Source organism: Rhea americana, unplaced genomic scaffold (genome assembly GCF_003343005.1).
Source record: "Rhea americana isolate MKP2758 unplaced genomic scaffold, rheAme1 scaffold_352, whole genome shotgun sequence".
NCBI lineage: Eukaryota > Metazoa > Chordata > Aves > Rheiformes > Rheidae > Rhea > Rhea americana.
The window spans coordinates 206594-233205 of record NW_028186482.1 but is presented as its reverse complement, the minus strand read 5'-3'; the positions used below and the strand labels follow the sequence as shown (position 1 = coordinate 233205).

At 38.9% G+C, this 26612-nt stretch overlaps 3 protein-coding genes across 10 annotated transcripts in view; all 3 read left to right on the top strand.

Annotated features, from left to right (window-relative positions):
* WDR53 (WD repeat domain 53) overlaps positions 1-7083 on the top strand; it is a 7472-nt gene extending 389 nt beyond the window's left edge. The window contains exons 1-3 of one of the 4 annotated variants that reach the window (XM_085311972.1): positions 53-78; positions 2276-2765; positions 5778-7083. In XM_085311972.1, the coding sequence (XP_085168098.1) occupies positions 2289-2765; positions 5778-6365 (1065 nt within the window). In that variant the 5' untranslated portion in view covers positions 53-78; positions 2276-2288 and the 3' untranslated portion in view covers positions 6366-7083. The other 3 variants (XM_085311975.1, XM_085311974.1, XM_085311973.1) reach the window with 3 other exon arrangements.
* Positions 7084-8044: 961 nt separating this feature from the next.
* SMCO1 (single-pass membrane protein with coiled-coil domains 1) lies at positions 8045-16006 on the top strand. The gene is made up of 3 exons (XM_085311941.1): positions 8045-8166; positions 13910-14059; positions 15476-16006. Exons 1-3 carry the CDS (start codon positions 8117-8119, stop codon positions 15906-15908), a joined length of 633 nt encoding a protein of 210 aa, XP_085168067.1. The 5' UTR covers positions 8045-8116; the 3' UTR covers positions 15909-16006.
* Positions 16007-16195: 189 nt separating this feature from the next.
* RNF168 (ring finger protein 168) lies at positions 16196-26456 on the top strand. 5 transcript variants are annotated; one of them, XM_085311971.1, is made up of 7 exons: positions 16197-16531; positions 18553-18723; positions 19635-19711; positions 22393-22569; positions 23211-23335; positions 23649-23736; positions 24587-26456. In XM_085311971.1, exons 1-7 carry the CDS (start codon positions 16471-16473, stop codon positions 25652-25654), a joined length of 1767 nt encoding a protein of 588 aa, XP_085168097.1. In that variant the 5' UTR covers positions 16197-16470; the 3' UTR covers positions 25655-26456. The 5 variants fall into 5 exon arrangements, with proteins under 5 accessions (XP_085168096.1, XP_085168097.1, XP_085168094.1 ...); XM_085311968.1 differs by having other exon boundaries at positions 18380-18723; XM_085311969.1 differs by having other exon boundaries at positions 16478-16531; positions 17196-18723.
* The last annotated feature ends 156 nt before the right edge of the window (positions 26457-26612 follow it).

Sequence of the window (26612 nt, the reverse complement as noted above, 5' to 3'; positions counted from 1 at the left end):
GCCATGACGGCTGCAGGCAGCGCCGCCGGAGGCTGCGGCCGCGCATGCGCGGGGCGGGGCGCGAGAGCAGCCGGTGAGGTGAGGGCGCTGTGTAGATGGGGCAGCGGAGCTGGGGGGTGTGGGGGTGCCGGGCTGTCGGGCAGAGTGGCACGGTGCAGAAACTTTCCATAACTCGAAATACCAGCAAACGGCTTGAAAAGAAAATGACGCTCCAACTGCCTCGGCTCTTCCGCTATGCGTTGTCGGAGTGGGCGCTCCCTGTGGGCCTGCGCGCGGCACAGGGACCGTTGCGCGCGTGGGAGCTGCGTTGCGTTTTGTCCCCGCCGAGGGAAGGCCGCGGTGTCCTCAGGACCTGCCAGGGTTGTGTTTCCCCTGCCATGGGCGCCTCACCTCACCCCACTGCCCGGCGGTCTGCTTTTCCCTGGCTTGTTTTAGGCTTCAGTTCCGCCACATCTTCCTGTGTTTTTGCTCTCTCATTTTGCTTATTTTTTTTCTTTTCCTGTTTTCTTTGTGGCAGCATCAGGGTGTCAAAGTAGTACAGGAACCATGTGTGCTCCTGCATGAATACAACTGGGTTAAAATAAATAGGATTTGCATTGAATTCAAATCTTCAAAAAATGTATTACCTCTAAGTAGTTGAGCTTTTAAAATAATTAAAAGCATTGAGTCTGAGAAATACAGAGCACAGTATTTACTACTGAAACTTCAACTTACTAAACTTGCTGTGTAAGCAACTACACCCAGAGTTTCCTGGAACACTGAAACAGCCTCTGATGGCAGTAGTTTTCTCTAAATATGCAAAATTGTTTTCTTAATTGTATTCTGAGGTAATTCTATTTCAAGAACTCATTTATTCAAAAGCTGAGAACCCAGGTGGGAGAAAGTTTTCTTCCTAAAAAACAGAAACTAGGTATATCAGATGTACTAGGTCCCACAGCATGGGAGAGGGTAACCAGAAAAGATTTTCTCAATTTCTTGAATACAGATAATTCATTAACATTGAATTCATAGTATTATTTGCTAACAACCCATCTGGCACTTTTGGTAATTTTATTTAATCAAAAAGATTGAAATTCTGTTGGTGGATATACTCAATGTTAACTGCTCTTCAAATCCAGCTGAATAAAAATTGCATGTGCACGAAAAGTAACATAGTGGGGGGAAAAAAAGTACTTCATTCATTGCTTTCTAAGATAATAAAAAGGTAAATGTTATAGCAGGCTCTAAGGTAAGTTAAGCTCATTCCATCCTGCAAACTCTGTGTTTTGGCCACTCTCTTGCTCAGCTACAAGCTCTTCTTTGCACTTTTAAGCTCATTCAGGGAGCTAATAAAGCTCAAACCTGCTGTGTTTTTGTGTTGCTCCTCCTCCTCACCCCCTCTCCATTTCGTTTGCTGTTGGCATGACTCCCTAAACTGTCTTACCAGGGGCTAGTGAGGGCAGTAGTGCAAAGGAGAGGGCCAGGAGCACAGTAAGCTGAGTGTATGCTGCTTTAAGACCCTAGTAAATGTGTAGTAAACTGTGTAACTACTTGTGCTAAGTTGGTGATACTTTTTGCAAATGCAGCATGTGTTATTGTGTGTCTGTTTATGCAAATGTGCTTTAGTATTTAACAGTCAAGTGAGAATTAACTTTAGTTTGGGAACACAAAGTACATATGCAAAATAATTTAAAATTTATTCATGCTTTTAAACCATAATTAAAATAATCACTTCAACATTAATCAGTTTATCCCACTTTCTCCAGTGTAAGTTTTTTTTAGTCCATATATTAAAAGATTGCTTTACAAACTGATGTTAGATATTGATTACCCACCATTTCCACACCTGGAGAAAAGGCATGTTTACATGTGCTTGCCCTCACACAGACTGGAACAGTATGGCTTCCCTACAGACAAACTGTAATAGTTTACAAACATCTTCTCCTTTCTACTTTCCAGTAAACCCTAGTTGGAACTGTGCCTCTAAGAAATGGCAGAGAGAACAATTCCCACCTAGGTAGTTACTTTAGAGCAGCAGACCTAGTTCATGTCCATCACAAGCACATGTGCGATCATGTCTACCAACACATTATGGTGCTCCTGATGTAGTCTGTTGATAGTGTTTGAGCCAGAGCTTCCGCCTGGAAACTTACCTGTCTACTTTCACTGGACAGTTTCATGTAGTTTGTATTACTGAGTCAACTCAATCGTTTTACTTCCTAGGAAAGCTTTACATTGTATTCATTGTATTGAGAACAACTTCAGCTCAATTCTTTTTTGTTTGTTTGTTTCACAGGTGTCTCTGAAATATGGCAGTCAAATGGATTGATGGACATTCCTCCTCTGTCCTGTGCCTGAACATAAACAAGGAAGGGCTTGTAGCTTCAGGAGCAGAAAGAGGCGAGCTCACCATCTGGGATGGAAAAGGCATTCCAGTAGGAAAGCTCCAGCTTCGTAAGGCAGATGATGTTACCTCTGTTGTGTTCTCTCCCACCAGTCCTACCCGGTTGTACGCTTCTCATGGAGAAACTATCAGTTTGCTGGATGTTCGATCTCTTAAGGAGCCTACCGAATGTTTCCAAGTGAATGAAGAGGAGATCAATTGCCTCTCAGTGAATGAGACTGACAATTTCTTGGCTGCAGCAGATGATTCTGGGACAATAAAGATTATAGACTTAGAAAACAAGAAAGTTAGCCGGTCCTTGAGGCACTCAAATATCTGCTCCTCTGTTGTCTTTCGACCTCAAAGGCCACAAAGCCTTCTTTCCTGTGGACTGGATATGCAGGTGATTTGCATAGAAGTAGACATATGGTTATTACAGAAGCTAAACAGAAACTACGTGTGTGTGTAGTCACGCCCCAAGATACTTCCACCACATTGGAACAGAACAAGAGGGAGGGTTATACAGCCTGCAGTCACTGGAAACCTCTTTTAACTTTCCTAAAGTAGTATTGGCAGAGAAGCTAAGACAGTATTAACACTATTAATGCAATTTTGTGCTCTGCAGTTATTCTTGCTATTTTTGTCTTCATTAGTAGTTACAATATAAATGTGAGGGGGAGGGCATCAGAAGATGGTGCAAAGCATACTATGACTGCATCAGCTCTGTTTCACAAAGCAAAACCACAAGTTCTCTCTAGTGATGAATTAGGCTACAAAAAAAATTTTGAATGTAGTTAGGAAAATGCAAAATGCTTGAAGCTGACAAGGTGCTACCAAGAATACTTTAATATAGATAGATAAATATCTATCCAAGTGGTATGTACCACTGTAAGGATAAGTTATTTTTATAAATTCATTTTTTTATCCTTTGTTCACAGTATCATCTTGAAAGCATTAAATGTACTTTTCTTTTTTACCTTCTTCAAGTGGAAATTTTGTCCTTCGCATGCTGCATTTCTAGAAGAAACACTGAAACATACTAGAGCTTGTGGAATGTTGAGTTACATTGTCAAAAATGGCACCCAGTATCACCCAAAGCAGATGTTTTTCTCTAATTGCTTCTCCATGGTTGAAATGTGACCACGTGTCTGTTTTAGAGTGGGGAAATTCTTGGGTATTGTTTTTCCCCTTCTTATATGCACAGTTCATTGGAAACCACAAAGTACAGCAAGAGGTAGTTTCTTTCCAGTGAGAATACAATTATTGCAAAGACATTACCAATCTCCTCTGTTTCAGAACACTGTTTTAATGATTCTTCTTAAGGTGTCCAGTGGAAGGAAAATACCTGAGATTAGAACTACCACTTCTCCAAAGGTTTCTGTGATTTTTGTGGTGTTAAAGACGGATTTTTTCTTTGACTAAGTCGTTGTGTTTTTTAAACTAAAGTATATCTAGCACCAATTAGGGTGAGTATATTTTGATATAAGTGGTGTTTTTCCATACTGAGACCAGGGTTTATATAAACTGAGTAAGTAGATAGATTTGAATAGAGGTTGGTGAAAAGATGGATACAGAATCTTAAATGAAGTACTTGGATAAACTTCTTTCCAGAGATACTATCAGTTTGAGAGCAGTAAATGCTCGGCATCTTGAAATGCTTATATTTTCAGGTGCCTAAGCAAAAATTCACAAGCCTATGGCTAGAAACTTTTATTCAGAATTTCAACCATTTATGTAAGATTTCTGTGTGAGAAAACCGGTTATTTTCTGTGACATTTTTAGTTTTAGCATATTTTACTATAGTTCAGCAAATTATTTTCTATGTGTGGGTCAGTACCCCCAAAATAGCAGGAATTTATGAGCATTTTTGTACAACAAAAAGGGCATTTTTATAAAGATGAAGACTGTCTTTAGGATATACCACTTCACAGAGAGGCTGTGCTGCAGCATGTCTTTGGATGAGTTGTGAGCTCTGCAAGTATGAAAATGTTTTCTAGGCTTGGATATCAAACTCTTGACGAAGCCACTAGTTAATGAGAATAGAAATTTTGGTCACTGGCATTTGTTCAGAAAAAGGGCCATGGAAGCAGGGAGAGTGTCATGAAGACAGAAGATACTTGTTTTTCAGAAAGCTTATACCATTTGGTGCTTTATCACTTAATTCAGATGAATTCACTAAAGCTGTTGCTGCACTATCAAAGATGAGAATGGGACTGTTTGCCTTCAACATTAGACCCAGCCTCTCCAATTTACTCTGTTCTGCTCAATCATCATGGATGGTTTTCCCTTTCATTAGCAGCAAAGCAGTTTTAATGGAGCTGCAACAGTGAGTGCTCAAACAGAAAAGGTCCAGCAAATACCTAATGTATTTTGGATGTCTCTATTTAATTTGGCTTCTGTAAATTCAGATCCAGTATGATTCTTTTTGTAGCCCCCAATTTAAAGACTTTGGTACTAAAGTAAAAGTTCTGTTGCAGATGACTAGTGGTAGAATATGTTTATTAATGACAGATCAAAACTCTCATTAAAAAGCAAACAGTGCATCAATGCTGCATTAAAAACTGGCCCTTCCATATCTATTGTTTCTAAAAATACTAATCATCGATTGAGATTATTATAAATAATAAAAGAATTCTATTTTTTGTAAATAATTACTTGCAGTTATTTAACTGGTTCAGTATAAAACTATAATACATGAATAGCTGTATAACAGATACAAAATTCATTTGAAGGCACAGGAGTGCACGAGAGTCCTGAAGGTGGTGTGGCATTTTAAAAGGAAGTCTAAACCCCTCACCATCAGCTCCACATCTTATCAGGAAAAGTGTACTCAGTCCTAATATGGTAATGGGACAAATTACATCTGCCCATTTTGTATAAAAGATATATATGTATTTGCATAGAATTGAAGTAATGAACCACTGTTAGCCTTTTGCTGCTTCACTTTTCAAACAAGTTAATTGATTATCTTAGAACAAGTATGTAATAGAGACAGAACTAAAATTCAGAATGATACAGCTGTCTTCATTCACTGGTAACATTTCTATGTCCCCTCTCTTTAAATAATTAAGAAGTGCAGCATATAATGATTTCTACTTCTGAGATGAATACAAAAGCATTTAGAACAGGTTTCTACTCATTTTACATTTTACAGGTTTGAGTCATTAACTCTGGTGGGAAAGGCATGTGACAATTTGGAAAGCATGCCATAAAAATTTGCCTTATCAGATGAAGTTCAGTCACTTCTCACAACAGATCTTGCATCTCTTGCACTATGAATACAGTCTTTGATCTGCTAGAGCAAGACCTGATTTAACATTAGTGAAAGAAGCTGATTTTACTTAAGGATCAGATGCTGCAGCTGGTGTCCTTTGAAAGCAAATCGATGGACTATTAATTCTCATTTTTTTTTAAGGTTATGCTGTGGAACCTTCAGAAAGCTCGCCCACTGTGGACCACAAACTTGCAGGACCATGAAATGGAGGAAGCCAGTCCACAGCCATCTGGCCAGTTCTTTAACCCTCCACTTGCACATTCCCTATCTGTTGCATCATGTGGCAACATCTTTGGTTGTGGAGCTCAAGATGGTAAAGTCAGAATCTTCAGGGTCACCGGGGTTAAGTTTGAACATGAGTTAGGGTTTAAAGGTCACAGTTTGGGAGTCTCACAGGTCCTTTTTATGCCAGAAATGTACTGGCTGCTGACTGGAGGAAATGATGGAAAAGTCTTGCTCTGGGATATCAGCTGTGGTGTTGGGAAACAACAGAAAAGCCCAGCAAAATCTCTCCAGAGAAGAAAGGCCCAGGCACCTGCTTCCACCAAAAAAGAGAGAAAGCCCAACAAAATGACTTCAAATGAACATGCAAAAATTTTACCAAGGCTAACCATTGATCATGGAGAGAAGGTAAACTGGATCTCATATGCAGAGATCAAAGGCTTTAAGACAGTATTAGTTGCTGATCAGAGTAGTTCTATATCTGTATATCCATTACCAGAAGCTTAGATGCTGAAATATTTAAAGAAATTTGTGGTGAAGAATCATTTCTTAGGGTGTTTGAAATGAGTCCAGATAAATCTGCTGACAGTGAACTGAACAATGAAACCTGCAACCTCAGGAATGGCACGAGATTTGCTGTATAATTTCATGCAAATACAACTGACCTTACACTGTATTTTTCATTGGCTGTTAGTATTCACTGCAACTGTTTCTTGTAGGGTTGGCTTTTTAAATGTAAGTGAAACTGGTTTCAATAAATTTGGGACAATACTAGTTCAAAACTGACCTGATATAATTAAGGTTAGAGAAAGAAATTCATTTTAACAGAGAAACTCACAATACTGATGCTGAGCAGTAATGAGAAGTAACTGGCTGAACTCCTTACGTTTTTACAGGGAGTCAGAACTATTTCAATGCTCTGCTTTACCTTCCCTATTAAACTGTGTCACAGTTGGTTTAAACAACACTGTGTTTTTCATTAATTTGTCAGTGGCTGCATTTAAGAGTAGAAAAGTATTTGTAAATTAACTTCTCTAACGAGTAATGAAATCCCGGTAACAGTATTTTTTCCACATCATAAGCAAAGGAACTGGAGAAAATTTTAATAACTATTTACTTGGTCAATCATCTTACACATTTAGTTTGCTTTCAAAAATGTTATGTACATAAGGAGAGAAAAATAACTATTGCATTTGTCTCAATAAATGCTTTATCTTTCACTTTACCTTGTGTTCATATTCACTCTAATACTACCAATCTTACGTGCTAAGCAAAATTGTTTCACAACATGTATAGTCAATCATAGAGTAAATGGAAAAGGTAAAATACACTGCTCTTCCTTACCCAAATACTTCCACTGTTTAACAAAGCTGTTCTAAATGCAACAATCAGAATTCAACCATTATGGCCTGTTAGAAATGTTTCTTAATTTGTAAGTTAAAGGCCGGGAGAATGTAACTAAGTGGGAATGCCTCAGACCTGACACGCTCAATTCATGCTAAATCTTCCATGCAATAGGTAGGTAATTAAAAGAACAAAAAGCTTACTTTCTCAGGCTGTCCTGAACTTTTCGTAGGCAAGGAGCCTGTGTTGTACCAACTAAAGACATGTTAAACTGATTTGGTTTTTGTGCTGTCATCAGTGTTTATGGTGCTACCAGTCACATATTATCTGCCTTTTTTTTTTTCTTCTTGATGGAAAAAATTTCCAGGCCTTTGTGTACCCAGCTCCTGCAAATAATTAACCAGTAGCGCTAGCTGTTCATCTTGTTTTCACTGTCCTTCATCCTCAGAAGCAATTCTCAGCAAGCCAATACAACTTGTTGCTCTCATCCAAATCTAATTTTACTTAAAAAAAAAAAAACAAAGAAGAAGCAGCAGCTTGTTCAGTCTTTAACACCAGGAGGCTTTGGCCCAAGACAAGAACTGATGGGCACTACAACAAAATAAAGCCTAAACACAGCAAAAAAGCAGCAGTGTAGATAACCCCTTTCACATAATCTTTAGATTCATCTTATATATGAAGACAGACAGGATCACCTGCTCAGAGGAAGTGATCCAAATGCATAATTCACTATGTAATATGTTCATGAACATGTGTCTGTGCATCTATGAACTATATTTGGATGTACAGGCTATAAAAAGCCTCAGTGCAAAACAGCCTCCAGCAGGAGTCAGATCCCCTGTCCATGTTGTTGCTGATTGCTTCAGCAGAGTGCAAGCCTATTCCAGCTTTATTTCTTCTTGTTCTCCTTGAAGATGACTAAAGATGGCGTGTCTCTGCGCTCCCTGAACAAGGCATTAAACAGGTCATTAAACGGTTGTGTTAATAATACATTAAGGGGCAAGAAAGGACAATCCTTTACAGAAAAAAGAGTGTACAGGGTGGGGCTGGAGCAAGATGAATTTCTACTTTCCTTGGAATTTTTCATGGGAAATAAAGAGGGTGTAAATATATATTGTGTGTATATGGGAAAGGAACAGTTCATAAGTGATCTTCTGTTTCTCTTTTATTTATTTAAGTGGGGGAGGGGCAAAGCAACAAGCTGTACCACTTAACAAAAGCCATTCTGGACAGCTTGCAAGCTGTTATCCCCATGTGTTTTGCTACAAGGTTTTGTGCAATTGCTTGATCAGCAAAGACCTATGGCTTCTTGAAGTGCTGCCGAGTGTCTATGGTTAACAGGAAATTCTAGTTCACCCTCTGCTATGGTCCAGTCCAAATAAGAGATTAGTGCTGAATTCCTGTTTGGATAAACAACTCAGAATCTAAACGGTTCAAAAATAGGAAGTAAGCAGCTATAGTTAAGAAAGATGATTTTTTTTTTAAAAAAAAAGATACTTTTATATATATATATATATATATATATATATATATATATATATATATATATATAAAATACATACACACACATTTATGTTCCAAGAAACAAAATCACCGTCACTAAGGAATTGGGACATAGATGATGCCAATTCAGCTTCCATTTTCAAATTCTCTACTCAGAAGAGGCTGGCAAAAATACTTGACCAACAGGTTCATTGGCTTTATGTAAAAATAACCTGGCACATGCTGCCACTGCTGGTATCAATCCACACGGTCAGCTGCAGTGCAACACTACAGTCACCAAAGACAGTGTCCCTAAGCATCTAGACAGAGTCCCTAAGCAGCTAGACAGATAACAATAGCAGGATCAAATGCAAGCCACTTGCATTGACAGACTGTTTTTCAAATGCAATGACCACTATTATTCAAGAAGAAAGGTTCTTAAATTCTCCACAGTTACCAGAGACAGACAAGATACCGTTTTGTTTCGGTATTCACATGTATATGAAAATTCAGTGTCTTTGAAAGTCCTGTGCAAATAATACTCAGCAAAAAATGCATCTGTCAGCTTAGGTGACGTACATGTAAATTTGATTTACATGTAGTAAAAAGATTACTATCAGTATTATCATTGCTGATGAAATGCAGTCCTTCTGTTTATGAAATTCATGCTTCAGATATTGATATTGCCTATACATTCAAATTATGAAAATAGTCAAAGATCAGGTCTCCACTGGAACAGCAGTAGTGCAGGAACAAAGATGATCTTTTCTCCAGACATAACAATTTACACCTCAAACAGAACACAAATTTCTGTGCCACTTCCATGCTATACGTAGCGTTATACCAACAGACCTGAGCTGAGGAGAATCCCTCAATGTAGAGACTTACATCTCAAGAAATGAGCTTTACCCTTCTATTACTCCATCATCACTGCTTCTCTAACCACCATGTAGCGTAGACAAGGCTACAGACAAAAGGAATAGGGTTAGAAAGACAAAGTAAAAAGCATAGTAGAGACAACCCCTGAGGAGCCTAAGTTAAATTGACTCCAATGGGAATCTGCTGTGTGAAACTGGCCACAAGGGATAGCTGTAACATAAACCCCTATCATACAGTACAAGATTGCGAGGTCTCCTAGAAATTCAGATGCATTTGAACTGCTGCTGTCCTATAAAGCGGAAAATGCTTTAATTCTGCTAATATGTTTATGAACACATCCTACAGAATAAAGCACGGCAAACACATGACAGAGCAGCCTGCACTTACCCAATTATAGTACTAAGACCTTCAATATGTGACTTGACATGATTCAGCTGAGCACACTCTCTACAAAGCAAGTTGTGAGAAACATTCAATAACATGGAAGGAGGAGAGAAATTATCAGCACTGTGGAATGAATGCTGTGACTGGCTAAATAGCTACCATTGTGTAATGACTGGCTAAATGACTAGCTTTTTACAAAGTTTAAAATAACTTAGCCTTACACAGGTAAGCCTTGAAGCAGACAGGTTTATAGAATAACACCAGCTTACAGAACTGGTAAGAAACTGCTCTTCCAGGCAAGACACACACTTTTCACGAAAGGATTTCGTAGCTATGATGCACACAACTCAGAAGAAGATACTAGGCTAAATTAGAGGCCTGACCATAGACAGAAACAGTAAACAAGAGTTCTGTGATTAATGACTCCTGAAAGAGAAAATGAAAATTATGTCTGTGGGGAAGTGATCAAAGGTGTGTGTTTATAACTAGTATCATGATGTGAATGTACAAGAGCAGCTATGTGAAAGTGCAGAACCCTGCATTGGCCTGGCAAATAAAAATCATAGAACAACTCTGAAATAAGTAAGAATTGTAATTTTCTGTAATGGCCTGAATAGAGGAAATAAGATTATGCACACAAGTATACCCTGGTCATATGCTTTCAGAAAAGTGGGAATGCTAAGAGTTTCTGTTGCGAATTTTCCAAGTATGGTTCTGTACATAAACAAACAAACAAAAAAAAACCTTTAAAAGCTTTCCAATAAAGAATTGTGATTTTTTTTTGGTTCATATACTATGCAAGACGGACATTATTGGTTATCGATCCAATGGTAACTTCACTTATCTTAAAGGAAAAAATGTTTAGAGGCTACTGTTGAAAGGGAAGCAGGTTTAATCAATCTTTCTGAAGTCCTCAGTTTTTATTTATAATTTTGATCAAGAGACTGCAGCACTGTTTCCATACAGAATCAGAATTTAGAAAAAGCTGTAGAAGATTAGCTATAGAAACCAAAACTTTCAAGTTTATAACTAGGCTGATGTTTTTTAGAATCAAAAATCAGCAAATAATGCAGAGTTATACTACAGAGGCCTTAAACATGCATCAGTTTATTTTAGTAGTTTAGTTTAGGCAATACAACCCGTATCAAAAAAAGTGCTGGAAAAGCAAAACTGGAAGAATATTAAAGCAATACATTAAAGGCTGCTGAAAAACTACCACTGCACTGGTAGTACTGTTATAATGAGATCTGTCAGAATTTGCACTAGTTTGTAGTAGAAAGAAAGCTTGCAAGAATGGGCTATTAGGTTTCCTCATCTACACTGATAAAGTTGAAATTACATGAGCAATTCATAGATAAGTAGTTCCATCAGGAGAGCACTCTCACCTCTTGCTTGCTATCCACCAAGTGAGCCTTGAAGTATATACTCTGTTTCTTAAACAACTTCTCTCTCTCTCAAAGAGTGCTTTTATGGTAGTTGGATCTGAACCTTATTCATAGGAAGTACGGACCTGTCTATCGACCTGCCCAAATACTTTAGCTAACATCTCTGGTGACAGACTTGATCCCTCTAGAACATACCAATTCTTCTGACTAATTCTTATAAACTGGCCACATTTCTACACAACACAAGTTTAATTTTCCAGTTAACATTCTATTTGAGTCCTAAAATTCTCTTTTGGCAAACATGTAAATAAAAAATATTTCTGAATGGGTGAATCCTCCTAGAAAGTTAATAAAAAGAGAAATCTGAGCACAGTGACTTAGAAGTATGACAGTGTATAATAAACAGAGAAGATTTTGTTTGCTTGATTCTACCTTATTTCAGAGGCACCTAGAGTTGTGCCACATCAAGGTCATAAAGTCATTGCAATCGAACATCTAGTAAGAACTATGCCTAGTTCCAAAAGACTACAATGTGACACACCAGAAGAGTGTGTCAAAAAAAAAATCTTTAAAACAGGAGAGGCTTACCAATTAAGATATGCAGCATCAGGAAATGAGCAACTTTCAGAAGATCATAAAGGGAGTTTCCAGCAAGATAGCATACACAAAGGTTCCTGAGCCTTAGCCCAGAATATCAACCACATGGACTCCATTTCTATCTTCTCAGAATGACTAATGCAAAAGAACTGTTAGCCAAAGATGTGTATGGCTGCCAGACAGAAAATGAATTGAGGTCAGACAGACTTAGAGAACTATGCCATTGCTGATGCATTTCTATTTTATCCCTACTCAAACAATTGCACACACTACCCAAAACATGAAAACAGAAAAATCAATTAGATGGAGGAGCTATTACTAACAAGAGAATGGCATTTATACAAGTGATTGTGTTCCTGTTCTTTTAAAACAGCAGCAGCATTCTTGTCAGGGCTGACTTTGAACAGTTGGAAATCAAATATGTAGAAAATATTGAAATACAGCTGTACACTCAAATTAGCAATTAAAATGCCTTGGAATATATCATGTTTGCAGAATGCCACCACTCTGGCTTTTTGGTTCCAAACAAGAATTTGTATTTTTAAATATTGTAAAGTGCTTATGAAAGAGAAGGGAAAACTATTGGTAAATGTATCAATCTGCTGTTTATACTATCTAAAGTTAAAAAAAGAGGTGGGGGGCAAGTAGAGATTGTGCCATGATCTAAAAGCTGCTATGTATTTTCCCCTTATAAAAAAAGTTCAGTCAAAGATACACAAAAATAGGACCATAACATGCATTCTATCAAGGCAAAGAACATAATTTTTAAGTCGACAATTACAACTGCTTTGAAACTGTTTAGAGCAAGACTCCTTTTTGCCCAATACAGTGTTTAACACAAGAGTATCCCAATTCAGAATCTGATTCTGGAATCATTAGAACAATACAGTACAATAAAGTCTACATGAGTAGCTGGTGTCCTGCTGATAAATCACTTGTAAAATACATAGTAGCTAATTACTTGTTCTGTATCCAGGAAGGAATTTTAAATTATTAATGTTTTGATAGCTTTGAGATCCTCAAGATTTTTTTCAAACACATATCTAAGCGCATCAGTTAACTGAGGACAAACTTAAAGAAAACTATCCTTACAAAAAACACCACCAGAAAGAAATAAGCCTAGCACATAAAAGTCTCCAAGTATAATGAAGAGCAGTAAATGAGCGCTAAAATACAAATACTTTCATTCTGCCATATTTTGTCCCTAGACATAATAAATCCTCTTAAACCAAGCAATTTTCTTAGTTGTGTGCAGAGTCAAACATCCTACTTTATAATTTTAGAGTGTCCAAAAAAATAACATTTTATTAAAAATAAGAGAAAAATACAACGGATGTTTAGTAATTGAAAAAGCTAATAAACCTACCAACTACAAAACATAACAGTTTTCTTACTGCTCTTTCATTAAGAATTTCTTATTTCACTGTTGTTCTGTGGGAAAAAGATCTTGTAAAAGGGAAAAGCAGAGCAGGAAATTCCAGTGGAGAACAGAAACACACTGAGGATGGTTTGGCTTATTATTTGCATAATTTTTAATCTGGAGAAAGGGAAGAGGAAAGAATAAGTTCCATTCATGCCAAATGAAAGTGCTTCAGAAGATCATGCCACTACAAGTAAAAGCACAAATCACTTCAAAAGTTATTAGAAAAAAAAATGTACCACTAACATTAGTCGACACCTGCAGCTCAAGTATAGACATATGTGCGAATGCAGATACTTCATAAGACAATATCCGTATTTACAAGTTGTAAGACTTATACCAGGCAAGGGTCAAAGGTGCATAGGCTATATCAAGCAGCTGATTTTCTAGTGGTATGTATCTGTAAAAGAAGTCAGTGTTCTCACACAACTTGCAGAGAACCTCAAAATTGGACCTAGAACTGTTTGCAGTGGAATGGTAAACATCACCCACTCTTAGGGCAGAGAGCACATGTTGATACCCAACTATCTAAAAGAAAGCCTCTGTCATCCATTCCTCAGAGTAGAAAATAAGCTGCAGACCTTGGAAACTCAGTTTGAAGATCTGAAGTCAAGCTTGGACAAACTGGCTTGGAAATTCGAATGTCAGGATGAGATCTTGGAGAATCAGATGAGCCAGGATGCAATGTGGACATCAGTGCTAGAAGACAGGTGAGCAACAAGGGAAGGATTAACACACTGTCTTGTCTTGCTCCCTCCATGTGTGGATGACACTAATAAAACTACATGTGCATTTTATGTTGGGGTTACACTGTAGGCCAGGCATAATGATAATCTTTCCCACTTTGGATTGCTATGTACTAGAGAAACTAATGAGAAAAAGGAAGCCTCCTTCCATTCATATTGAGGACAGTTAATGACAATTACTTCATTAAAAAAGTCTCCTAAATACAATTTAAAAATAGCTATGCCATTTTTAAGAATACTAGCAACATCAGGCCTTTTTGCAAAACACTGAAAAGAAAAACATTAATGTAATGATTCCCTTTTTCCTAAGTAAGGCCAAAATATTCATACTTCTAGTTATCCATACTTCTAGTGTAACCTAAGGTTACACTTTGATAATACCTATATTTAGCCTTTCCATCTTGTAACTAAAAGTTCTGAAATTATAGTGTTTGGAGCAGTTATTGCTTTCTAAGTACCTCTGAAGAATCAGACTGCTAAAACTAAGTGCCTTTTAGCAAAATCCTGTAGCTATAACTATTTCTCACTGAAATGTATGAGTATTTAGAAAAAATTATACACTAACACATCTCTAAAACTGAGATCTATACATAAATTCCAGGTGCTAACTATAGGCTCTGCCTCTAGATTTTTGAAATAGTGGTCTAAATTGTTGCAGAAATGAATCAAAATAACCTTGCATTCAAAAGTGAATTCAAATTGCAGACACCACAGAGAAGCATTTAATAGTAGCAAGTACAATAGAGACAGTTAATTGCTAAATTTACAGTAGATTTAACTAAAACAGGATACAGCAGAAAGAGAAAATAATCAAGCTAACATTAGAGTCTATATTCTTTACAAATGTTCTTAGTCCTTAGGAGGGAGTTTTTTGGGAGTTTCAACCCCTCACTTCTGCATCTTTATTTGGACCTAGGCTCTGCTACTGGCTTATGTTGTGGGCAACATAAATCATCCTGGCAGTTGTCAGAAATGAGTAACAAAATACAATGATTTGCATTACCCTAATTCATTTCCCTTCTGGATGGCTACCAACTTAGTCAAGCTGCAAAAAACACAAAATAATAGTTAACTAGAAATAAATGAGGCAAACCCAGCTGGACACACAGGGACATAAAGCCCCCCTCCCATTTGCCGTTATTTGAGATCCCTCAGGTGCAAACAGCTCCACGTGCATTTGGGACTCCTGTTCCCAGGGGCAATTGCTCAGTGGCCTCTTCAAAACACAGCTTATCCAGACACAGTGGCCAGACAAGCAAAGCTTCAGACAGCTGAAACCTACAGTACTACTTGTTATCTAAACATGAATAAACCTGGGTTTTTAAGAGAGAGACAGCTTCCTCGCCTGAAAAAAATTTTCTGTCTCTCTCTCCTTGGCAGCCTGACCTCTGTAGAGATTAACCTCCTGTTCAGCTACACGTGTGAAACCCTGGCTGCCTTGCACTGCCTGGTGACAGCTGAGGTGCCCGATCTGGCAGAGAGCCTCCCCACCATGACCACCATCCTGAGGCGCAAAGCCAGACACCCCAGGATCCAAACGGCATGGGAAACTGCCCTGCAGAGCCTGGGGCTGCACGAAGGGGACGTCGGCACCCTCTGCACCTTCTTTGCCGTGCACGGCCATAAGGCCCAGTACTACACACCTGCCCAGAGGCAGCTGTGCCCTGGCGACATGGCCACCGCGCTGAGCAGGGCGGTGAAGAACGAGAGGCTACGGGGGAGCCTGCTGCGAGCCACCGAGGCGGTAGACGACAGGAGAACACAGCGACAAACAAAAACCCCACCGCCCCAAACGCGAGGCCAGCCGCTGTGAGGGAAGAGCCGCGCGCAGACACCACCACACTCCCACTTCACCAATCGCCAGCGAACGCTCCACAAGTGCGGCGAGCGCCTGCGCGGGCCGGCCTCTGCCCGGGGTGGAGCCGCCCCGCCCCGGCGGGCCGCCCAGGGGTGTGGCCACGGCCGCTAGGCTGGCGCGCGCCGCCACCTGGTAGTGCTTTGGCGGGGAGGGGGAGGGGGTGTTGCGCGCTGCGCAGAGTAGCGCTGCCTCCTCGCTTGTTGCGTGCAGAGGCGCGCCGGCTGATTGGCTGCCCCGCTGGCGGAGGCGTGGCCGCCGTTTGGCGGGCTGCACCGCGGGGATGGCGGCGGCCGTTACTGCAGGCTTGGGGCCTACCTGCTCTCCACGCCTCTGCGGCTGGCAGACGCGGGCCTGAGGTGGCTGCTGAGCAGGCGCTGGGTTCCGAGCCCTTGGCTACCGCGCTGGCCCTACCAACGGTGCCGCTAAGCCCGTTGCGGCGGGAGGCTGCTTCTCAGGCCCGCTCCGCGCTGTGTCTTGGCTTTCTTCCGGGCCGCAAAGCCGCAGCCTGCCGGGGTTTATGCTTCAGCTCTGCCTCTTCCTGCTGGGCGAGATCCGTGGAGAAGGAGAAGACTCCACAGGTACCGCCGTATTTATCCGCGCAGCGCCCGCGACGGCAGCGGCCTCGGAGGGGCCGGGCAGGCGCCGCTGTCTGCAAAACTGCCCGTCTTCTTTCAGCGTGAAACGTATTTCCAGCCGAGGAGTTGGGGGCGGCTTTTCCAAAGCCTCTGGAAACCGTTTCTTAGGAGCCGCCTGTGATGTCTCTGATTGCTTCCCTGTTCTGCAAAAGAATGGCTGACCTGGATCAGCCTGCTTGCGCAGCAGTTATTCCGGGTTTTATCTGCTCTTTTGCTCTGTCGAATATAAAGTACTAGATTTGGTTGTTTCTGCGACAGCTGTGCTGGCATTGTTTTTTTGACTGTACTGCCGCAGTGGCTTGTGCTGCAAGCTCCCTGCTTTAATCGTATTTTTCCTCCCTTTCTGCTCTCTTTATTTCACCATTTTGTTGCCCTTAAGCTTTCACTTATAAAGTTCCTCTTCTAAATGCCTTCTTTCTGTTTTCTGCTATTCATTAAAATGCTTATCTTCTGAGCTGTTCTTTATTGTATTATATTACTATGCTAATACTGTATTTACTATACTAATCATTCTGTTTGGGGGTTTTGACCATGTTCTGTTCTCAGTTTGCATTTGTATTCTGTGTATTGAGTCCTGAGTTAACCTGTTTTCTTTGATTTCACACAGACACTTCCTTAGAGGGTAAAGCTGCATCCTTTTATGTACTGGCTCCTGGAATTATGGATCAGATGAGACTCCCTCATCATATAATCATCTCCACACCTTTGTTTTCCTTCTCTCTCTTGCACATTTACATCTAGCCTGTCTAGAGAGTTCTTTTCTATGTGTATATATAGAAATTGAAATTGTTTAGTCTAGGAATTATGCCCTTTTGCTAAACTATGTGTAAAACTGGGTATTTTGATGTTGTCTAACACTTTCTCTAAACAGAATGTTTTATTAGCAAAGGAGTAGCAGAACCAATAAATTTTGACTTTGTGTAATTTGTCTCATTGCTGAGTTCCTCTGTGGATTATCTAGGCAATAGTGAACTCAAATTACAGCCTTTCTCTTAGAATAGGCAGTTATATTTTGGCATTTTTTAAAGAACTTTGTGGTTTCTTTAAGATAGAAAATATTTTTTGTCCTTTTTGCTATATTGGGGTCTGTGTTTGTATTTTGTGTTTCACAGTATTTCTGGGCTGAATGAAAAGTCCTGTGAGGAGAGTTGGTGATAGAGAAGTTAGATCCTCATCACTTTGAGTTGTACAAGTCATAGGGGAAGACTGTCAAGTATTGAATGTATTGGCTAGCTCTTTGGTTATATTAACAAGATCAAAAAATATTTTGATTCTTTAGTTCCAGTTTAATCAAGCAAATGAATGAGGAGTGGACTGTCTTTCTGAAGAACTTCTGTTGATCCATAGGACAATGTTGTATTTCACCTTCAGAAAATGATAAAATTGTCTGTATTAGTAGTGGCTGTATTTACTGAATAACTGGCTAAATGGAAGGCTTACATCAGTAACTGAGAATATTTGCCAAACTTGAACATAGGTTATAACTACTAGAAAATAAATACTGGATGAATTTATGCCTTCTGCCCTTCTTTATCTTGTTGCTATCCACTAGAAATACCTCTTGCAAGTCACAGGAACGCACCGTAGGAAACAGTGATGTAGTTTTTCAGTGAGTTCTGGAAGGACTTCTGGGCTTGCAGAGTAAAACATGATTTCTGGAACTGTAAACAAAATTAAACATTTAAGCAGACTTCTCAAATATAGTGATGTTTTTATAAGGTAGCTATAAAATGGAGCATTTTTATTGTATTTATGACAGGACGTAAAATACATATTTCTTTTTAATTTCAGGTACTGTCATTGTATTAGCCTTGTTCTTCTACTTTGAGTCAACATGTCGAAGAAATCAGAGGCTCCTCTTTCCTTAGCTGACTGTCTCTGCCAAATTTGCATGGAGATCTTTGTGGAGCCTGTGACGCTGCCATGCAATCATACCCTCTGTAATTCTTGTTTCCAACTGACAGTTGAAAAGGCCAGTCTTTGTTGCCCTTTTTGTCGTCGTCGAGTCTCCTCTTGGGCACGGTATAACACCCGCAGAAATACTCTGATCAACTGGGAATTCTGGGAAAGGATTCAGAAGAAGTACCCAAAAGAGTGTGAGCGCAGAATTAATGGACAGGATTTGGAAGATGAAAGTAAATAAAATGTCACTTGTTTCAGTATGTCTGTGCATTACTAAAGTAATTAGTGGACTTTGGATGTTGTGAAATAAGAAATTATTATGTTATTGTTAGAAAATGTTAGAAAGTGTCAGAGCTCCCATTTGAAATGGACTTACAAAGCAGAGAAATGGCCAGACCTTTTTTTTTTCTGTTATGGAGAGGTAGCTAATATTGTCTGCTCTTTTCTTAAGTGAACTTCCCCCCACCCCAAACTTTTGGTGTATGGCTCGCTGTCTTTGTAAAGATAGTAGTTCATTACTAATACAACTAGAGCTGTAAAATCTGTAAATTAAGTTCAAGAGTTTTATTTATTTTTTTCATCACTAACTTGTAATTGAAGTGGTGAAAAATGTTTAAAGCCTTAGATACTTCATATCTGATAGCTGATTAGAAATTCCAGGGCTTCAGTCTATACAGGAATTTCCAAATGCCTAAAATTGAGATGTGAGACAATAGGAAGGAAATCTAATCAACAGCTTGCAGGAGGTGTTTTTTTTTTTTTTTTTCTTTAGTCTTGTAAATTGTTTTTAACATCTTTGACAGTTAATATTGAGGAGAGGCTAATTTTGGAGAGACAACACTTTCTTTCTCTCCACCTCTCCCCATTCTTCCTAATATGCTCAACAGCAGCATTAACAATGATTGTTTAACACAAATCAGAGAACAGTGGATGTGGTAGACTTAATTTCTGCAGTAAGGTAAGAACGAAATGCATGACCAGATTGGTTTTGGTGGTCTTCAGGTCTGTTGCATTAAAGTGACTTAGGACTATAATTCCTGACTATTTTGAAGGGCTAATTTGTCCCTTCGGTAGATTGTAGTATTCTACCTAGATAGGTATAACACATATGCACATATTAATTTTTTTTTCCTTCTTGAATTAGTCTGTGTGGCTCGACCACAACATCAGCTGAGCAAGCCTGGGGAACTGAGACAGGAATATGAAGCAGAGATTAGCAAGGTAAGTCTAAAAGAATGTTTTTTGAAAGTGTAGGTTTTTTGTGTCTAGTTATTTTGATTTGAGAAGTGCAGGATGACTTCACTAGCTGTACAGTACTTTTTTTTTCTTTCTTTTCTGTTGTTGATAGTGTTTTATGTTTTCTAGTGGCTGTGGCAACTGAAAAAAGCTCTTTTCCTGATGGTTCATTTGTCTCCCATTAAATTCTTTAGGGAAGCTATATACATCATAGTATGATGAAACAGATTAAGGAAATAGATCAGTCCCGTGCTTCACTGTTTACTCTTCATAAACTGTTGTAATCATATTAGAGATGCTTAAATGGAAAGATATTTAGAGGGGCACTGCTGCTACAAGAACACAGTGGTGATTCCCTAGGTGTGAATTAAATTTTATCCTTTACTGAAGAGACTCTAAGAAGGATGTATGCTCAAAGCATGCAAAATCCTGAATAGAGAAAAGAACTTGATATCACAATGATCTTTAATTAAGCACACAGACATTAAACTTAATGGCCAGAAACAAGCCTGTCACGGAAGGGGGTTCCTCATCTACTTTGGATACTGTCTAAAGTGTTCTGCTATTGGTATCTCATCTGTGACATGTGAATACTATTTTGGAAGGAAAGAAGAAAGAACGAGGGTGCATGTTTTTAAGTGGAGCAAATGGTTGTTAACAGTAGAAGATGACAGTTAGTCTGAAGTTCAGACACACAGTTGACGTAAGCTGAAATAAGCAGACCTTGCTATTTATTTAGTTATTTGTGCTGACACAGAAGGCTGTGTTTTCTGACAGTAGTTTCAGCTTGTGCTAACTTAGTGTTCATCAAACTGCAGCCTTCCTGTCTATGACTTTAAGTCTAGGTTGAAGGATGAACTTTTTTAAGGCCTCCTGCTCTTCATCCAGAGACTTTGACTTCTATCTGCTAACTTTTTCACTCAAGCATGTTGTGCAGAAATTGAGGTCAGATAACTAGAATGATTTCATTTCAACTGAGCCTTTATTCTTTTATTAAAAAAAATACAGATGGCTGTACTGGATCAGACCACAGCCTCTGTAGTTCAGTGTCTTTTCTCTAACAGTAGCCAAAAATAGTTGTCCAGGGAAGACTATAAGAATGAGATAAATGCACATAATACTTCCACTGAGCACCTTCCCAGCCCCCAGCTGTTACAGAGGAGAAACTTCCTTGTGTTTGAGATAAGGCAATATTTCTATAGTTTTATTATGCCAGCTGAACTGCACCTCCTACATTACCCTCTCAGTTGTTCCAGTATTCATGATAGAAGTAACATGTTGTGTCTTTTTACCACTGCCAGCTAGGTGTACTTCACAGACTGGGAAATGTACAGAGATACCAACATAGCAGGAATACCCAGGCAACTATTGGACAAAATCTCTCATTTCCCAAAATTGTCTAGAATCTTGCAGGATTACAGTATCACCCGTTACCTGCCGAAACATGCCAAAATGTCCTTGTATGCACATAAGTGTTTCAGACTAGCAGACACTAAAATTTGGAACTGTTTGGGCTTTGTTTTACTTACCTTCATGATTTCCCTAAGTAACTGACTACAATTACATGAACTTTAGTAATGATCATAATGATCATATTGTGTTTTCTTATTTGCTGACTCTGTGTTATCTGTATTTGTTTGAAAGTCAGAAAATATTAAAAAAAATAGACTGAATGTTTACTTATGGATCCTTCTTCATCCAATTTGGACATGGCGTTAGTAAGAATTTTTGTTGGAAATGGCATCAGAATGTTCCTTTTACGTAAAAGCGATGATCTTTGTTGTTACAAGAGCAAGGGGAATATGTGAAGTAGATGATCACTGGATTCTCTTTTATGGTGGTTATGGGATGAGATAGCTTGTGAACTATTGTTCATTAATGGATAGTGGAGAGGGTGCTGGAAAAGCAGTGAAATATGAGGGATATGAAGTGCTGTTAATAAGGTGTAGATGCAGACATGATACACATACAATTTTAAACAAAGTCAAACATAATAAAGCTTGTGAAGTGTTGCAACTGTTGATGCTCTTCTCTAAAAGCTTCCAGATTCACTATCCAGTTCAAGAAAGCTTTATTCAGTCTTTGAGTACTTTACTGTGTGTTTTGGAGTAACTTAAGTGATTTCTTGAGTGGATATCTGACTGAAAGAAAACAGGCAGGTTCTTGCCCTGCTGCTTTGGATTTTGCATGTTCAAAGAAAATATAAGAGCACGAAAGAGACCTGTACCATCTTCCAAACTCCTGTGTTAGTATTTGGAATTATGAATATATAAACAGGCTGAGCAACCGCTGCGGTCTAGTTCTCTTCCAGCCTTAATCTTAATTTGAGTTTCTGTGTAGATCCATGTATTTGTGGTTCTCTAATTGTTGTTAGTAACGTTCATTTACTCACCTTTTGAAAATGCATTTCTTCTTTATTAGAAAGGTTAACAGTGTAGTCTTACAAGAAAAACAAAAGGTAGGTCACTTACCAGACTGAGGAATGAAATTGATACTGTGCAGAGGGTACATCTTTGGTATGTTATGTAATTAAATATTGGTCTCAAAGTGTATGGAGTATCTTTGGATAGTGGATCTTTCACATTTAATTAGTGTCCCATAGGCGGTCCTGCTGTGAAGTGTGGTCCTACATCAGTAACCAGATATCTTTTTTAAAAAAAAATCAGGTGGAGGCAGAAAGGCGAGCACATGAACAAGAGGAGAACAAAGCAAGTGAGGAATACATTCAAAGACTACTAGCAGAAGAAGAGGAGGAACACAGATTAGCAGATGAAAGGCGGAAGGAGTTGGAGAAACAGCTAAAGCAAGATGAAGAGTTGGCATGGCAACTGAGTAACAGTCTGGTGAGTTACGATCAAGGATAACATCAGAAAATGTTCATTTGGTGCAAGCAGATTAGACTTTTCAGAGCAAAAGTCAAATTTTTTGAGTATTTTAAATTTACTTGAATTGTGGCTAGAAGCTGCTGTTGTCAGCCCTCAGTACTCTAAATCCTTGATTGACCATTCTTTTTTTGAAGAACTAGTTAGAAGAGGGACTACCCTAAACATGTCAACATATTTTAATATGTACTTGCCTGCTAGAAGTTTCCAGGGTGAAAATGTTTTAAACATTGTTTTCTCCTTTTCCCCTTAGTTTTAGAAATACTTATTTGGAAAAATAACAATGTCTATTACTTGTACTGAGAAAAGGAAAATGCGGTTACATTTGAGAAGGTTTAACTTGCAGGGTTTTTTTTTTTTTCCCTACATGATAGCAGTTGTAATGATAAAACCTGAAGATAAACTATTCAAGCAATCTCTTGCCCCTTAATGCCAGATACAGGAAAGTGTATGCAGCATGTAATACTTCTTACTCTATAACTATCCATTACTTCCAGTTTTGTTAGTTCCTTGGACAACAGTAACCAATTCTGTGTCAGAAGCTTTCCATTTTTCTTTTTATTTTACTTTCTTTTTATATAAAATTATTTTTACTTTTGAAGAATGAAGACAGCAGAGGAAATGGGCTCAGCAGTCCTTCACCAGCAGGCAGCTTCTCATCTGAAACATCTCCGGTTAATTTGTGCAAGATCAAGAACAACTCAAACAGCTTCGGAGACATTCAGAAGTAAGTGATCCAAGTTTCTGCTCTATAATTTTTGAACTGTTTCCTGGTATACTGCATCTCTGTTCCATTTGGTTCCTTGGAATCTTGCAGTCCTGCTTCTTCCCTGGATAATCTGGGGCAAATATAAATTGTTGAATGTTAAAACATCTCATAGGAAAATATGTAGAACAAGGGAAATATTTGACTTGCTCCTGCTGTTTTTGTATATCAGCATGAACCTGAAGATCTTACTTAATGAAGGGGACTTGCACTTCAAGAAAAATAAGTTTTAATAGGCATACTTCTTTCTCCCCTCCCCTCCTCCCCTTTTAAGGTACCTGTCTTCAAAGTCTCACCCTATGTTGGGATCGACATCATGCTGTAGAACAACAGAAGGAGGCAGGACTGACTCTTGCTCTGTGGTAACTAAAACCATTTTTTATAAACTTCAGTGTTAGTAATTATTGTTGTGTGTTTTTTATTTTTCTTGCTTTCCTTACAGTAATACACATCACTGAGCAGTATCTTTCCCTTTTTGAACTATCTTCAGTATTCATGGTTTCCAGAAATGAAAAGGGAAGAAATTGTGCATGACAGTCAGCAGCCACACACCTACAGGTTACTTAGATAGTTAGCTCATATAGCTAAGCAGAGGTTCTGGGTAACTACACTTCATAGTTGAGAAGGACTTTGAAGTTTTCAGTCTGTATCTTGTACAGTATTTGTCTGCCTCTGGATGTCTGGGTTTTCTCAATTCATGGGTTATCACAGGTTCACAGACGATTTTAATTAGAGTTTTTCCTCTAGTTGTGCAGCTTTTTAATAGTTTCAGTATTGCTTACCCCTCTGGTTTTGGAAGGGCACAGTTACTATTTACATAAACCTCTTTTGCAAGCTCTGGCCTGCAACTAATAGCATATAAACCTAAAATGATTCTGGAGCTCATTGGAGGAGGTTGCCCTGTGACTGTTGTTCACCATTCCATCTGTCTGTCTGTATATGCCTTGATCTCTCCTGTTGCTTTCTTTAAGAAAACAAGCATGTTAATATGGTTGATATGAGACACTGACAGGAGGGGATAATGCTGCAGTTGCTTTTTTCTGTGATTGTTTTAAATATTTATTTAACATTTGTGTATTGATAAGGAAAAGATCCAAGTTAATATCCCACAATAGTCATGAGCAATGCACTTAAAAGAAATGAAATTTGCATTTTACTTGTACCTACTGGGTTTTGGTAAATTCATTTTATTGGGGTGTCTCTTTTCTTCAGGAGAGCAATAGCAATGAAAGTGGCAATTCTGTGTGGCAAGATGAGCAAGAGGAAATGCCAACACTGTCTCCACAGCTGACCAGCGTGATTAAAGATTGCAGTGCTAATGATTCTTTTCTAGAGTCATGCATGAACTATTTAAGTGCCTCAGCTCCAGTGGAATTTGCCACTGTCAAGCACGAAAAAGCACAAGGACCAAACTATGCAGGAGATGAAGTTCCAAATGCACTTTGTGAGATCACAAAAGGGGAAGGGTCTATAACAGTACTTCGTAGATACAAAGAAGAAGCAGACGAAATTGAGTTGGACAGTGGCAGTTTAATGCATGTAGAAAGCATAAACCTTGAAAACTCGGCTGAAACTACGACTTACATTCAGCCAGCAAACAATTCCATGGTGTCTGATAGCAGAAGTGTAATTTGTGGTCTCATGAAGGTGGCCAGAAAACCAGATGAAGAGAAACAAGATAAAGTAGAGAACCCTAAGGAGACCCCAAAAAGAAAGTTGGGGGAACCACCAGCTGAAGCAGTGGTTGACTTGGGCTTGCTTGATAAGAGGAGAAGAATTTTTCCAGAAACTTCAGAGGACCAAGGGGAGCAGATAAACTCTTTCAGTGTGCAAATGCAGAAAGCTTTTGAGCAGGAGCTGTATGAAAGGCGTGTGCAAGAGGAGCAGGATAGGCTTTTGGCTCTGCAGCTACAAAGACAGATCAACAAGGAAGAAAGGACACTTAATAGACAAAAGGGCTCTCCAGATGAGTACCTTCTTCGCACCAAACCTCCTCAGTCTGTGAAAGAGCCCCCTACTAGAAAGGGAAGTTTTAAAATGGCAAAGGACTCAAAGCTACCAAAAATCCAGGCTCAAACAAATCACCGCAAGATTTGGAAAGGTTCTTGCAATGAAAACTGGCAGTCTCCTACCAGAGTCCGAATGAAATCACCCAGCATCAAAGGAGGAAAAGTTCTGAATTGTGTTGTTAATACCAGTGACTCAAATGATATTTGTTCATTGCCAAAAAATAAGCAAAAGACAATTCTTCAGATGTTTAAAAGATCAGTTGCAGAGTAGGTCAACAGAACTATGGAGGCATGGTGAAATGAATGAGGATTAAAGCTATCATAATGCTTTTTCTTGTGTTAGGCAGAACTTCCTGTAAAATTCTAAAGTTGATGGTTTTGAGGGGGATCACTTTGGGCCACAAGTGCAACCAGAACTGTATTGTGCACTCTGAGAAGTTTTAGTAACTTATGCCCCTAGACCTTAACAATTTTAATTGGTCTTTTCTTGATTGCAGTTTATTTTCTAGCACTTTATTTACATAGTTTTGAATGTAAATGCTGTTTAAAAACCAAAATAACTTATAGTCTTGTCTTAGAATGAGAATTTAGAGCCTTTTATGGGAACGATGCACATCCACTGGAGGAAGCAAAAAAAATCTAGTATATCTCCAGCTGTCTGCCAACTACAAGGCTGAGGCTTCACTCAGCACAACCACAATTTTGTTGAACTGAAGCAAACTTCTAGAATTTAAGTTGTTTGAATGACATTGTTTGCCTGGCAGTTAGTGAGTATTACTGGACAACTGGCCTTGCAGAGCTACTCTCTTCCTCTCACTGTAATACACTATTATCCTTCTTTTAGACAAAGACAGAAAACTAGCGCATCCCCCGCTGCCAAAGAAGGATCTTTCATGGATGACTAATATAAGTGGTTGCGAGCTTGTATTTGCCTCAGTTCACAGAGGTCGCTTCTGCAAATCTGATTTTTGATGTAGATAGGAAAAACATACTCTTGTTTTCTTATTGCTAATGTTCTTATTGTTATATGATAAACTAGATAGCAGTAAATATAGGTAATATTTCCTTCTCAACCTGGTTTGAGTTTAATTTTTTTTTATTATTATATGCTTTTAAAAAAGCCAAAAGGGGAAAAACAGCTGAAAACTTGAGTTATTGGTAGTGAATTAACAAGTACAATTAAGGATTTATTTAATTCTCAGCTTTACTTTAGCTATGGTTCCTCCTTT